At 38.5% G+C, this 16,237-nt stretch overlaps 1 protein-coding gene across 12 annotated transcripts in view; it reads left to right on the forward strand.

Moving 5' to 3' along the window:
• EVI5 (ecotropic viral integration site 5) overlaps nucleotides 1-16,237 on the forward strand; it is a 281,694-nt gene that overhangs the window by 61,328 nt on the left and 204,129 nt on the right. The window contains exon 1 of one of the 12 annotated variants that reach the window (XM_009425408.5): nucleotides 15,115-15,210. The exons of the other annotated variants lie outside the window; for them this stretch is intronic. Coding sequence (XP_009423683.1) covers nucleotides 15,197-15,210 — 14 coding nt within the window. The 5' untranslated portion in view covers nucleotides 15,115-15,196. Of the gene's footprint in view, nucleotides 1-15,114; nucleotides 15,211-16,237 lie in introns of those variants that run through there. 12 annotated transcript variants of the gene reach the window in all.

The raw sequence follows: 16,237 nt of genomic DNA on the forward strand, positions 1-16,237 counted from the left end.
GATAGAAGATTTATTCTTACCACAAATCTTAGCAGCCTCAGCATTCAATTTTGTTTGTTTCCTTATTAAGTAGAGAACTTTCACCTTCTCACTTGAAGGAAGCACTTTAACAGCTTCCCTTTGACATATTCAAATTGCCAGCATCACTACTTTTGTGGTTTGGGGCCGTTATTAAGTAAAATAAGGGTGGGTTGAATGCAATCACTGTGATATCGCAATAGTATATCTGATAACTGACTCAGATGGTTACTAAATATTAGCCAGCTGGTAGCACATACAGCATGGGTACACTGGGCAAGGGGATGATTCACTTCCCAGGCAGGACGGAGTAGCATGGCATGAGATTTCATCGTGCTGCTCAGAATGGTACACAATTTAAAACTTTTGAATTATTTACTTCTGGAACTTTCTGTTTAATATTTTTGGACTACAGTTGATTGTGCATAATTGAAACCATGATTCGCTGGGCCCGGTGGCTCATGCCTGTAATCTTAGCACTTTGGGAGGCCAAGGTGGGCGGATCACCTGAGATCAGGAGTTCAAGACCAACCTGGCCAACATGGCGAAACCCTGTCTCTACTAAAAATACAACAATTAGCTGGGCATGGTGGCGGGTGCCTGTAATCCCAGCTACTCCAGAGGGTGAGGCAGGAGAACTGTTTGAACCCAGGAGACAGAGATTGCAGTGAGCAGACATCGCGCCTCTGTACTCTGCACTCTAGCCTGGGCGACAGAGCGAGACTTTGTCTCCAAAAAAAAAAGAAAAACAGAAACCATGGCAAGTGAAACTGTGGATAAGGGGTGACTATTGTTGGTATATCTTTGTTGGCTTTCTGTTTACATGTTATATCAGATATTGAGAGAAGAGCAGTAACTTCAAATTATACTTGTGGATTTATCTATTTCTTTTTAAATTCTGTCTTTCATGTAATTTGAAGTTCTATTTTAGGTATATAAACATTTAGGATTGTTATATCCTCTTGTAAAATGACCTTCTTTATCTTTGGTAATGTTGTTTGCTTGGAAATCTACTTTATCTTATATTAATATAGTCACTCTAGCTTCCTTTTGAATAGTGTTAACATCTTATATATTTTCCCAGCCTTTTGCTTGTATTCTATTTTTTTTTGTTTATCTTTAACTTTTTTTTTTTTTGAGACAGGGTCGCACTCTGTCACCCAGGCTGGAGTGCAATGGTATGATCATGGCTCACTGCAGCCTTCATCTCCCAGACTCAAGCAGTTCTTCCATCTCAGCCTCCCAAGTAGCTGGGACTACAAAATTTTATTTTTTTTTTAAGAGATGGGGTCCCACTATGTTGCCCAGGCTGTTCTTGAACTCCCGGATTCAAGCAATCCTCTCACCTCAGCCTCCTAAAATGTTTGGATTACATGTGTGAGCCATCATACCTAGAAAAAATCTTTGGAGTTTGTCTGTTAGTAGCATTTAGTTGGGTTTTGCTTTTAAAAATACAGTCTGACAATCTTTGTCTTTTAATTGGGTTATTTAAACCATTTTATTTTTTTTAAAAATTAAAGTTTTATTTTTTGCTCACATTTACATTCATCTCAATTAGTAGGTTGGATACATCTTTGCTTTACTCTGCTTTGTTCTGTGACCGCAGCCGGCATCTATCTGGGATAAATCAGACTCATGACAGACAGAAAAGAGATCTAGTTGAAATACCTTAAAGCATCCCCTAGGGAGTGGTATACATAATTTCTACTTAAATTTTATTGGCCAAAGTAAGTCAGATGGCCAAACCTTTTATGAGCAAATCTAGCAGGGATGGATCTAAAATTCACACTTTTAAAGGGTACAGTTTAGTGGTTTTTAATATGTTCACAAATTTGTGCCATTATTACTACTATCCAAACTCCCATTCAGAATATTTCCATCACCCCAAAAAGAAACTCTGTACCCATTAGTCTCCTCATTTCACCTTCCTTCCAGCCCCTGGTAACCACTAATATATTTTCTGTCTCTGTGGATTTGCCTATTCTGGACATTTCATTATGATGGATACAATAAGTGGCCTTTTGTAACCGACTTCTTTCACACAACATAATGTTTTTTAGATTTTTGAGGAAAATAGATTATTTACATTTAAGGTGATTATTAATATTGTTATATTTAAACTTGTCATCTTATATTGTTTCCTTTAATTCTGCCATCTTTGACTTTATTGAATATTTTTATGATTTTGTTATAGTTCATTTATTGATTTATAAGCTATAACTGTTATTTTGGTGGTTGTGTTAAGATTTATAATATAAATCTTTAACTTATCAGTCTGACTTTGAGGGTTATACCACTTCACATGTACTGTAAGCACCTTATAATAGCACACTTGCATTTCTCCTGTCCAGTCCTTTGTACCAGTTTTGTCATGCATTTTACTTTTATATGTGTTATAAACTCTATACTACATTATTTTTTAACTCAACAGTCAATTATCTTTAAATGAGATTGAAATAATAATAAAAAACTTTTATGTGTTTACCTATTTAGTTACCATTTCTAATGCTCTTCTGTCCTTTCTTTAGATCCAGATTTCCATCTGATATTTCCTTGAAATACTTTTTCTTTAACATTTCATGTAGTTGGTGGTATTGGTGATGAATTATTTAGCTTTTGTATGTCTGAGAAGGTCATCATTTTGGCTTTGATTTTTACATATATTTCTTTGACTATAGAATTCTATTTAATAGGTTGACAGTTTTTATTTTCCAAATATTTTAATGTTGTGATTTCATTGATTTCTCTCTTGTGTTTTCAGTGAGAAATTCAATGTGTTCCTTGTCTTTTTGTTTGTTTGTTACTCTCAAGCACATTTGTTTCTTTGTATATGTCTCTTTTCTCTGCTTTATCACTGGTTTTAAGCAATTTGATTCTGAGGTGTCATTGTTTTTTCCATGTTTCTTACATTTGTGATGTGTTGAACTTATTATGGATTTATAGTTTTCTTCAAATGTGGAAATTTTGGAGCCAATGTTTTCTTCAGATAGTTTTTTGTCCCTTTCTTGCCTCTTCTTTAGAGACTCTAAGTACACACATATTAGGCCACTTGAAGTTGTTCCACAGCTCCCTGATGCTTTGTTCATTTTTTTGGAAAGTTGCTACGTATTCAAATTCACTAATACTGTCTTTTGCCATATCTAAGTTGCTATTAATCCCATCTAGTGTATTTTTTATCTCTCACATTGTGTTATAGTTTTATCTTTAGAAGCTAGAGCTGAGTGTTTTTTAATATGTCTCTATTAAACTTTGGAATATATAGGATACAGTTATAATAACTTTTAATAGGCTCTCTGGTCATTCTAACATTTGAGTTAATGCTGGTTTGCTTTTGATGGATTGATTTCCCCCCCACCTCATTATTGGTTATGCTTTTCTTCTGCTTTGCATGCCCGATTTTTTTTTTTTTTTAAACAAAATCTCACTCTGTCACCCAGGCTTGAGTACAGTGGCGTGACCACGGCTCACTGCAGCTTTGACCTCCTTGGCTCAGGTGATCCTTCGACCTCTGCCTCCCAAGTGGCTGGGACTACAGGTGTGTGCCATCATGCCCTGCTAATTTTTGTATTTTTTGTAGAGATGGGGTTTCACCGTGTTACTCAGGCTGGTCTCAAAGCCTGATAATTTTTTATTGAATACCTGAGATTGTGAATTTTATCTTGTCGTGTTTGACTATTTTCTATTTTCCTATAAATATTCTTGAATTTTGTTCTGGCATGCAGTTAAATTACTTCAAAAGAATTTGTTCTGGAGTAATACAGAACCTAGGACTATTGTTCCCCCCTACTGAGGGGAGACCCTTTTGTGTACTCTTCCCAATGTGTCTTGAAACAGTAACTTTTCCAGTCTGGCTGGTGAGGATAGGTATAATTCTCTACCATGTGTGAATGTTAGCCATGGTTACATCTAATCTTTTCTGGTGGTTGATTCTCTGGCCATGGATAGTTTCCTTACATGAATGCATTGATCAGTTCCCAGCTGAATATTTGATGGAGATCTACCTATCTCTGAAGATCTCTGTATAGTTCTTTCATCTCTGGTCGTGACCTGTGAACTCTAGACACCTTGGTCTCACTGCCATTGAGTACCTGAAATATGGTTTATCTGACTTGCAATGACTCTTCTCATCATCTCCTCAATTCAGGGAGCACACAAGACTGTATCTCAATTTTCCCCACCTGTTATAGGGCCCTGAAACTGAATTTCAAGGTGGTTAAAATGGCAGTCACAGAGTTTACTTTACTTATGTCCCGAGTCTCAGGAATTCTTCTCCAATGCTGCCTGTTGTCTAAAGTCTTTATATATATATATATATATATATATATATATATATATATATATATATATTTTTTTTTTTTTTTTTTTTTTTTTTTTTTTTTTTAAAGACAGGGTCTTACTCTGTTGCTCAGGCTGGAGTGCAATGGTGCCATCACAGCTCACTGCATCCTTGACCTCCTGGGCTCGGGTGATCCTTCCACCTCTTCCTCCCGAGTAGCTGGGACTATAGGTGTGTGCCACCATGCCCAGCTAATTTTTGTACTTTTTATAGAGATGGGGTTTCGCCGTGTTGTCCAGGCTTGTCTCGAACGCCTGGGCTGAAGCAATCTGCCCACCTTGGCCTCCCAGGGTGTTGGAATTACGGGCATGAATGAGTGTGCCAAGCCTAAAGTCTTGAAAATCATTGTTCGATATAATTTAATGTATTTTGTTCAATATTTTTTGGTTTCAGGAAAGAGGGTAAATCTAGTCTCTATTATTTAATCACGGCAAGAATGAAATAATTTTTCATATAAAGTTTTATATTTTCCTTTGGCATGGTATCGGAGGAACCAGCCCCCAGTATTTCAACGTAGGTTCTTTTCTATTTTCCCTAAGTGTCGGCCGGTCTGAGAAATAAAGAGAAAGAGTACAAAGAGATAAATTTTACAGCTGGGCCTCAGGGGGTGTCATCACATATTGGTAGGACCTTGATGATGACCCCGAGCTGCAAAACCAGCAAGTTTTTATTAGGGATTTTAAAAGGGGAGGGGGTCGAACAGGGAGTAGGTCACAAGGATCACATGCTTCAAAGGGCAATAAAGATCACAAGGCAAGGCAAAATTAGAATTACTGATGAGGGTCTATGTCCCGCTGTGCACGCATTGTCTTGATAAACATCTTAACAGGAAACAGGGTTCGAGAGCAGACAACCAGTCTGACTAGAATTTAACAGGCTGGAATTTCCCAATCCTAGTAAGTCTGAGGGTACTGCAGGAGACCAGGGCGTATTTCAGTCCTTATCTCAACCGCGTAAGACAGACATTCCCAGAGCAGCCGTTCATAGACCTACCCACAGGAATTGCATTCCTTCCCCAGGGTTATTCCTTGCTGGGAAAATAATTCAGCGATATTTCTGCTACTCACTTTCTGCAAGAAGAAAAATATGGCTCTGTTCTGCTCGACCCCGCAGGCAGTCAGACCTTATGGTTATCTTCCCTTGTTCCCTGAAAATCGCTGTTATTCTATTCTTTTTCAGGGTGCACTGATTTTATATTGTTCAAACACACATATTTTACAATCAATTTGTACAATAGTGATCCTGAGGTGACGTATATTCTCAGTTTACAAAGATAACAGGATTAAGAGATTAAAGTAAAGACATGCCTAAGAAATTATGAGTATTGATTGGAGAAGTGATAAATGTCCATGAAATCTTCATAATTTATGTTCAGAGATTGCAGTAAAGACAGGTGTAAGAAATTATCAAAGTATTAATTTTGGGAACTGATAAATGTCCATGAAATCTTCACAATTTATCTTCTTCTGCCTTGGCTCCAGCCGGTCCCTCCGTTCAGGGTCCCTGACTTCCTGCAACAGCATGGGAAGAAGTCTGAATAGAATTAGAAAAATTGATTTATATTATTTGACAATTAGATATTGGAGTTAATATCATGTATAAATATATTGTGAATGTTACTTCTGCTTAGCTTTAAAAAAATGTACTGCTGAGGTAATTATTGAAGTAATTTTATAATTTTACTGCTGAGATAATTTTTACTTTAAATAGACCTGTCCTCAGACTTGGTCCCTTCCTATTGAGATGGAGACAGACAACAGTAGCTTGAAGGAAATTCACAGGGAACAGGATTAGGAACTATAGATTTTGAGTCTGGCCTAATTGAGCCCCAGGAATAGGACCTAATATCAACTCATGCAAACCTGGTGATAGAAAATACTGCTTTCTTATCATTTCTTAGGAAGCCCTTTTAAAGGTTTTCTTTGGCTCTCAGCACTCAGTGGGTAAGGTAGAAAGCTGGGTGTGCCACATAACTTTTTGTGGGTTTAGTGTGTGTATATGTGTTTTGGTTTTAACTTTTTACCCCTTTGTTTACTACATTTGAAAGATTTTGAGCAAATCCTCTGGTCAGAAGTTTTGGGAAGAGATAATCTTTTAAAATAATATGTAGATTCTGAAAGTTTCTTGGATAAGATGAAATTAGAAGAGGATCTTGAAAGATCAAAGTGGAGTGTTAGGTTGTGTGAGGGCTGTTATGAGCAAATAGGTTCTCAGAAAAGGAAATGAAAGGGACTATTAAATAGAGCAAAAGGAGATATGTGATAGAAAAATAGTGGGAAAACCAAACACTGCATGTTCTCACTCATAGGTGAGAATTGAACAGTGAGAACACATGGACACAGGAAGGGGAACATCACACACTGGGGACGGTTGTGGGGTGGGGGGAGGGGGGAAGGATAGCATTAGGAGATATACCTAATGCTAAATGACGAGGTAATGGGTGCAGCACACCAACATGGCTCATGTATACATATATAACAAACCTGCACGTTGTGCACATGTACCCTAAAACTTAAAGTATAATAATAATAAAACTAAAAAAAAGATATTGATCAAAGGATATGAAATTTCAGTTAGATAAGAGGAATAAGTTCAAGAGATCTATAGTATAATACAGTTGCTATTGTTAATAACAGTATATTATATTCCTGAAAATTGCTAAGAGAGTAGCTTTTGTGTTCTTACCACAAAAAAAAGTATGAGAGGTAATGAGTATGTGAATTAGCTTGATTTAGCCATGTGGTACATGATAAATATATACAATTTGTATTTGTCAGCATAAAATATAATTTTAAGTAATTAAAAAAATAGTGGGACATGAAGTTGGGGCAGGACTGACAAAGTAAAGCACTTACAGACAGTGCTAAAGGGTATAAAAGATTTTTAAGTGTTCAGTTGGTTATTATATACAAGGATGAAGTAGTTTCCAGTAAAGATAACTTCTGGTATAGATTTTGTAAGTGACCAAAGTTGAATTTATTTTTATGGTTGTGATCAGTAATTACTGTGCAACTAAAATACACAAAGCATTATATTAAAATTGTTGTAGGTAAGGTGTGGTTGTAGATGAATCGCTTATTCCCATACAATTCACAATTTACCCCAGAATACCAGATGTGTTTAATATATATGTTGACAACTAAGGAATAATTACTGGAGTTTTAAAAAAAATTATTGTTATACTTTAAGTTCTAGGGTACATGTGCACAACGTACAGGTTTGTTATATAGGTATACATGTGCCATGTTGGTTTGCTGCACCCATTAACTCATCATTTACATTAGGTATTTCTCCTAATGCTATCCCTCCCCCAGCCCTCCACCCCTTGACAGGCCCCAGGGTGTGATGTTTCCCTCCCTGTGTCCAAGTGTTTTCATTGTTCAATTCCCACCTATGAGTGAGAACATACAGTGTTTGGTTTTCTGTCCTTATGATAGTTTGCTCAGAATGATGGTTTCCAGCTTTATCCATGTCCCTACAAAGTACATGAACTCATCCTTTTTTATGGCTGCATAGTATTCCATGGTATATATGTGCCACATTTTCTTAATCCAGTCTATCATTGATGGACATTTGGGTTGGTTCCAAGTTTTTGCTATTGTGAATAGTGCCGCAATAAACATACGTGTGCATGTGTCTTTATAGTAGCATGATTTGTAATCCTTTGGGTATATACCCAGTAATGGGATCACTGAGTCAAGTGGTATTTCTAGTTCTAGATGCTTGAGGAATTGCCACACTGTCTTCCACAATGGTTGAACTAATTTACACTCCCACCAACAGTGTAAAAGCATTCCTATTTCTCCACATCCTCTCCAGCATCTGTTGTTTCCTGACTTTTTAATGATTGCCATTCTAACTGGCTTGAGATGGTATCTCATTGTGGTTTTGATTTGCATTTCTCTGATGACCAGTGATGATGAGCATTTTTTCATTTGTATGCTGCATAAATATCTTCTTTTGAGAAGTGTCTGTTTATAACCTTTGCCCATTTTTTGATGGGGTTGTTTGTTTTTTTCTTGTAAATTTGTTTAAGTTCTTTGTAGATTTTAGATATTAGCCCTTTGTCAGTTGGGTAGATTGCAAAGATTTTTTCCCATTCTGTAGGTTGCCTGTTCACTCTGATGGTAGTTTCTTTTGCTGTGCAGAAGCTCTTTAGTTTAATTAGATCCCATTTGTTAATTTTGGCTTTTGTTGCCATTGCTTTTGGTGTTTTAGTCATGAAGTCCTTGCCCATGCCTGTGTCCTGAATGGTATTGCTTAGGTTTTCTTCTAGGGTTTTTATGGTTCAGGTCTAACATTTAAGTCTTTAATCCATCTTGAATTACTTTTTGTATAAGGTGTAAGGAAGGGATCCAGTTTCAGCTTTCTACATATGGCTAGCCAGTTTTCCCAGCATCATTTATTAAATAGGGAATCCTTTCCCCATTTTTTGTTTTTGTCAGGTTTGTCAAAGATCAGATGGTTGTGGATGTGCGGTGTTATTTCTGAAGCCTCTGTTCTGTTCTATTTGTCTATATCTCTGTTTTGATACCAGTACCATGCTGTTTTGGTTACTGTAGCCTTGTAGTGTAGTTTGAAGTCAGGTGGCATGATGCCTCCAGCTTTGTTCTTTTTGCTTAGGATTGTTTCGGCAATGTGGGCTCTTTTGGTTCCATATGAACTTTAAAGTAGTTTTTTCCAATTCTGTGAAGAAAGTCCATTGTAGCTTCATGGGGATAGCATTGAATCTATAAATTACTTTGGGCAGTATGGCCATTTTCACAGTATTGATTCTTCCTATTCATGAGCATGGAATGTTCTTCCATTTGTTTGTGTCCTCTTTTATTTTGTTGAGCAGTGGTTTGTAGTTCTCCTTAAAGAGGTCCTTCACATCCCTTGTAAGTTGGATTTCTAGGTGTTTTATTCTATTTGTAGCCATTGTGAATGGGAGTTTGCTCATAATTTGGCTGTCTGTTATTGGTTTATAAGAATGCTTGTGATTTTTGCACATTGATTTTGTATGAAGTTGCTTATCAGCTTAAGGAGATTTTGGGCTGAGACAATGGGGTTTTACAAATATACAATCACGTCATCTGCAAACAGGAGCAATTTGACTTCCTCTTTTCCTAATTGAATATCCTTTATTTCTTTCTCTTGCCTGATTACCCTGGCGAGAACTTCCAACAGTATGTTGAATAGGAGTGGAGAGAGAGGGCATCCCTGTCTTGTGCCGGTTTTCAAAGGGAATGCTTCCAGTTTTTGCCCATTCAGTATGATATTGGCTGTGGGTTTGTCATAAATAGCTCTTATTATTTTGAGATATGTTCCATCAATACCTAGTTTATTGAGAGCTTTTAGCATGAAGGACTGTTGAATTTTGTCGAAGACCTTTTCTGCATCTATTGAGATAATCATGTGGTTTTTGTCGTTGGTTTTGTTTATGTGATAGATTACGTTTATTGATTTGTGTATGTTGAACCAGCCTTGCATCCCAGGGATGAAGCCCACTTTGTCATAGTGGATAAGCTTTTTGATGTGCTGCTGGATTCGGTTTGCCAGTATTTTATTGAGGATTTTCACATTGATGTTCATCAGGGATATTGGTCTAAAATTCTCTTTTTTTCATCGTGTCTCTGCCAACCTTTGGTATCAGGATGATGCTGGCCTCAGAAAATGAGTTAGGGAGGATTCCCTCTTTTTCTATTGATTGGAATATTTTCAGAAGAAATGGTACCATCTCCTCTTTGTACCTCTGGTAGAATTCGGCTGTGAATCCGTCTGGTCCTGACCTTTTTTTCGTTGGTAGGGTATTAATTATTGCCTCAATTTCAGAGCCTGTTATTGGTATATTCAGAGATTCGGCTTCTTCCTGGTTTAGCTTAGGAAGGTGTATGTGTCCAGGAATTCATCCATTTCTTCTAGATTTTTCTTGTTTATTTGCACAGAGGTGTTTATTATATTCTCTGACGGTAGTTTGTATTTCTGTGGTATCGGTGGTGATATCCCCCTTATAATTTTTTTATTATGTCTATTTGATTCTTCTCTCTTTTCTTCTTTATTAATCTTGCTTGAGGTCTATCAATTTTGTTGATCTTTTCAAAAAACCAGCTCCTGGATTCACCGATTTTTTTTGAAGGGTTTTTTGTGTCTCTATCTCCTTCAGTTCTGCTCTGTTCTTAGTTATTTCTTGCCTTCTGCTACCTTTTGAATTTGTTTGCTCTTGCTTCTCTAGTTCTTTTAATTGTGATGTTATGGTGTCAATTTTAGATCTTTCCTGCTTTGTCTTGTGGGCATTTAGTGCTATAAATTTCCCTCTACACACTGCTTTAAATGTGTCCCAGAAATTCTGGTACATTGTGTCTTTGTTCTCATTGGTTTCAAAGAACATCTTTATTTCTGCATTCATTTTGTTATTTACCCAGTAGTCATTCAGGAGCAGGTTGTTCAGTTTCCATATAATTGTGCGTTTTGAGTGAGTTTCTGAATCCTGAGTTCTAATTTGATTGCACTGTTGTCTGAGAGACCGTTTGTTGTGATTTCTGTTCTTTTATATTTGCTGAGGAGTGCTTTACTTCCAACTATGTGGTCAATTTTGGAATAAGTGCCATGTGGTAGTGAGAAGAATGTATATTCTGTTGATTTGCAGTAGAGAGTTCTGTAGATGTCTATTAGGTCTGCTTGCTCGAGAGCTGAGTTCGAGTCCTGGATATCCTTGTTAATGTTCTGTCTTGTTGATCTGTCTAATATTGACAGTGGGGTGTTAAAGTCTCCTGTTATTATTGTGTGGGAGTCTAAGTCTCTGTAGGTCTCTCAGGACTTGCTTTTTGAATCTGGGTGCTCCTGTATTGGGTGCATATATATTTAGGATAGTTAGCTCTTGTTGAATTGATCCCTTTACCATTATGTAGTGACCTTCTTTGTTTCTTTTGATCTTTGTTGGTTTAAAGTCTGTTTTATCAGAGACTAGGATTGCAACCCCTGGTTTTTTTTTTTTTTTTGCTTTCCAATTGCTTGGTAGATCTTCCTCCATCCCTTTATTTTGAGCCTATGTGTGTCTTTGCACGTGAGATGGATCTCCTGAATACAGCACACTGATGGGTCTTGACTCTTTATCTAATTTGCCAGTCTGTGTCTTTTAATTGGAGCATTTAGCCCATTTACATTTAAGGTTAATATTGTTATGTGTGAATTTGATCCTGTCATTTTGATGCTAGCTGGTTATTTTGCCCGTTAATTGATACAGTTTCTTCATAGTGTCGATGGTCTTTACAGTTTGTCATGTTTTTGCAGTGGCTGGTATCAGTTGTTCCTTTCCATGTTTAGTGCTTCCTTCAGGAGCTCTTGTAAGGCAGGCCTGGTGGTGACAAACTCTCAGCATTTGCTTGTCTGTAAAGGATTTTATTTCTCCTTCACTTCTGAAGCTTAATTTGGCTGGATATGAAATTCTGTGTTGAAAATTCTTTTCTTTAAGAATGTTGAAGATTGGCCCCCACTCTCTTCTGGCTTGTAGAGTTTCTGCTGAGAGATCAGCTGTTAGTCTGATGGGCTTCCGTTTGTGGGTAACCCGACCTTTCTGTCTGCCCTTAACATTTTTTCCTTCATTTCAACCTTGGTGAATCTGACAATTATGTGTCTTGGGGTTGCTCTTCTTGAGGAGTATTTCATTAATTTCAACTTCAGTCACTGATATCCTTTCTTCCCCTTGATCGAATCGCCTATTGAAACTTGTGTATGCATCACGTAGTTCTCATGCCATGGTTTTCGGCTCCATCAAGTCATTTAAGGTCTTCTCTACACTGTTTATTCTAGTTAGCCATTCGTCTAATCTTTTTTCAAGGTTTTTAGCTGCCTTGTGATGGGTTTGAACATCCTCCTTTAGCTCGGAGAAGTTTGTTATTACTGACCTTCTGAAGCCTATTTCTGTCATCTCCTCAAAGTCATTCTCCATCCAGCTTTGTTCCGTTGCTGGCGAGGAGCTGCGATCCTTTGGATGGGAAGAGGCGCTCTGGTTTTTAGAATCGAATTGGCTATTGAAGCTTGTGCATGCGTCATGTAGTTCTCATGCCATGGTTTTCAGCTCCATCAAGTCATTTAAGGTCTTCTCTACACTGTTTATTCTAGTTAGCCATTCGTCTAATCTTTTTTCAGGGTTTTTAGCTTCCTTGTGATGGGTTTGAACATCCTCCTTTAGCTCGGAGAAGTTTGTTATTACCGACCTTCTGAAGCCTATTTCTGTCAACTCCTCAAAGTCATTCTCCATCCAGCTTTGTTCCGTTGCTGGCGAGGAGCTGCGATCCTTTGGAGGGAAAGAGGCGCTCTGGTTTTTAGAATTTTTAGCTTTTCTGCTCTGGTTTCTCCTCATCTTTGTGGTTTTATCTACCTTTGGTCTTTGATGTTGGTGACCTACACATGGGATTTTGGTGTGGATGTCCTTTTTGTTGATGTTGATGCTATTCCTTTCTGTTTGTTAGTTTTCCTTCTCACAGTCAGAACCCTCAGTTGCAGGTCTGTTGGAGTTTGCCAGAGGTCCACTCCAGACCCTGTTTGCCTGGGTATCACCAGCAGAGGCTGCAGAACAGCAAATATTGCTGCCTGATCTTTCCTCTGGAAGCTCTGTCCCAGAGGGGCACCTGCCTGTATGAGGTGTCAGTCGGCCCCTACTGGGAGGTGTCTCCCAGTTAGGCTACATGGGGGTCAGGAGCCCACTTGAGGAGGCAGTCTGTCTGTTTTTAGAGCTCAAACACCATGATGGGAGAACTACTGCTCTCTTCAGAGCTGTCAGACAGGAACATTTAAGTCTGTGGAAGTTTCTGCTGCCTTTTGTTCAGCTACGCCTTGCCCCCCAGAGGTGGAGTTTATAGAGATAGCAAGCCTTGCAGCACTTTGGTGGGCTCCGCCCAGTTTGAGCTTCCCGGCCGCTTTGTTTACCTACTCAAGCCTCAGCAATGGTGGACGTCCCTCCACCTGCCAGGCTGCTGCCTCGCAGGTCCATATCAGACTGCTGAGCTAGCAGTGAGCAAAGCTCTGTGGGTGTGGGACCCACCGAGCCAGGCGCGAGATATAATCTCCTGGTGTACCATTTGCTAAGACTGTTGGAAAAGCACAGTATTTGAGCAGGAGTGTCCCGTTTTTCCAGGTACAGTCTGTCACTGCTTCCCTTGGTTAGGAAAGGGAAATCCCCCGACGCCTTGTGCTTACTGGGTGAGGTGACGCCCCGCCCTGCTTTGGCTCGCCCTCTGTGGGCTGCACCCACTGTCCAACCAGTCCCAGTGAGATGAACCAGGTACCTCAGTTGGAAATGCAGAAATCACCCGTCTTCTGCATCGATCACGCTGGGAGCTGCAGACCAGAGCTGTTCCTACTCAGCCATCTTGGAACACGCCTCCTTACTAGAGTTGTTGAAAGATGTTCAGAAAAGAGATTTTGACAAGAACTTGAAGAAATAAAAGGAGCAGAAGTTTAAGTCACTCTTTATTCTTGTGTGGAAGTACTAAAAAATTTGAACTTTTGGGTTCAAATTTTGAGTCGCGTGTGTGTATTTTTAAAAATCATTGAAACTGTCAGGGCATGGTGGCTCATGCCTGTAATCCCAGCACTTTGGGAGGCCGAGGCGGGTGGATCACCTGAGGTCAGGAGTTCGATACCAGCCCTGACCAATATGGTGAAACCCTGTCTCTACTAAAAATACAAAAAAATTAGCTGGACATGGTGGCAGGCACCTGTAGTCCCAGCTACTTGGAAGGCTGAGACAGGAGAATTGTTTGAACCTGGGAGGCAGAGGTTGCAGTGAGCCGAGATCGTGCCACTGCACTCCATCGTGGGCGACAGAGCGAGACTCCATCTCAAAAAAAAAGAAAAAAAAATCATTAAAACTCAGAATCCATGGGAAGGATTTATATGTAGAGAATGAGTCTTGTTTTGCCTTGGGAGAACAATCCTGGTGGAAAAACATCTCTCTGACTTTAGTTAAAAGTAAAGGTTAGGTGCAGTGGCTCATGCCTGTAATCCCAGGATTTTGAGAGTCCGAGGTGGGAGAATTGCACGAGGCCAGGAGTTCAAGACCAGCCTGGGCAACATTTGCAAGACCCCATCAGTACAGAAAATAAAAGAATTAGCTGGGTGTGATGGCATGTTCCTGTAGTCCTAGCTACCTAGGAGGCTGAGGCAGAAGTATTGCTGTAGCCCAGAAATTCAAGGTTGCAGTGAGCTCTGATCACATTACTATACTCCAGCCTGAGTGACAGAGCAAGACCCTCTCTTTGAAAAATAAGATTAAATAAAGTAAAATGACAAACACTAAGCTTTAGTGCTCTTCTTCCTGTTCTGTCCTGTCGCCCCACCAACTAGTAAGTCTGGGGAAAAATTGCAAGGATAATAATTTGAATTCTCTCTACTTCTGTGGTTTGTAATATAGATATGTAAGTTATATATCTAAAGTAAAAATTATGAGATACAACTTACACTTTGTAGCATAACAAAGTAGATGCTTTTATTTAGGATTTATTCTTCCCTTCCCCAAATGTAGATGATTCTCTGGTTGTGTTCACTCTCTTTGATTCAGAAAGTATAAAAATAACAACATTTTAGAAAATTAAAATTTAAGAAACATGAAAATATCAAATTCTATGAAGAAACTTTTTTCTTTTCATAGTTTTACTGCAGCTATTACTTTTTAAAAATAAGTGCATGTAGCAACCCCAGAAAGATGTGAAGAAATGGTTTAATGTAATGTCAAAGATCTATTTGATGAAAGTTAATAATTGATAGCTTTAAAGTTGAAATCGGATAGTTTTTTTTTCCCCTTGTGTGTTAAATGTGCTTTTCTTTTTTCATTTTAAAATCACAAAGGCTTTGGCAGAGATGAATTTATGGAGGTAAGTCTCAAGTATAATAGGATTGCATTTTAATTAAGGAGGGGAATGTTGCTAATTTAAATTTTGAGTGAGCCATTATTTGCGTGGTTTAAAACTTTGGCATTGCAGCCATATTTGTTCCGTTTTATATTCTGTTATTTGGAATCATATTTTGCTTTTTAGCATATTTTGGGGGCTGAGATATGAGAATGAAGAAAAAGAAGTGGTTTATTGATTTATGAGACAGGGTCTCACTCTGTCGGCCAGGCTGGAGTGCAGTGGTGCAATCTCGGCTCACTGCAACCTCTGCTTCCTGGGTTCAAGTGATTCTCTGACCCCAGCCTCCCAAGTAGCTGGGATCACAGGCATGCATCATTGTGCCTGGCTAATTTTTGTAGTTTTTGGTAGAGATGGGGTTTCACCATGTTAGCCAGGCTGGTCTCAAACTCCTGACCTCAAGCGATTGGCCCGTTTCAGCCTCCCAAAGTGCTGGGATTATAGGTGTGAGCCACTGCGCCTGGCCAGAAAGGGTTCTTTTTAAACTAGCAAATGTATTTTATGATTTTTAAAAATATAGTCAACAGGAATCTTTGAAGACTTAATTTATGTATCTTTATATCCTACCAAAATCTAGATCTAGTATGGTCTAGTATGGTCGACCATATTGTCTACCATAAAATGAAAAAAGAAAAGGCAATACTAGACAATACTAGTATTGTGTAGTATGGTAGCCAGTAACCATATGTGGCAATTGAGTACCCAAAATCTGGCTGGTTTGACTTGTGATATACTGTAAGAGTAAAATATGTACTAGATTTTAAAACTTGATTTGAAAAAGAGACTATCTTGGTAATTGAAAAAATTTTGTTTACCTGTTGAAGTGACATTTCAACTGTATTTGATAAAATAAATTATTAAAATTAATTTCAGGCTGGGCCTGGTGGCTCACTCCTCTAATGGTAGCACTTTGGGAGGCCTAGGTGGGAGGATTGCTTAAGCCCAGGAGTTCGAGACCAGCCTCTCAAGACCCCATCTCTATTTAAGATAT

Source organism: Pan troglodytes, chromosome 1 (assembly GCF_028858775.2).
Source record: "Pan troglodytes isolate AG18354 chromosome 1, NHGRI_mPanTro3-v2.0_pri, whole genome shotgun sequence".
Taxonomy (NCBI): domain Eukaryota; kingdom Metazoa; phylum Chordata; class Mammalia; order Primates; family Hominidae; genus Pan; species Pan troglodytes.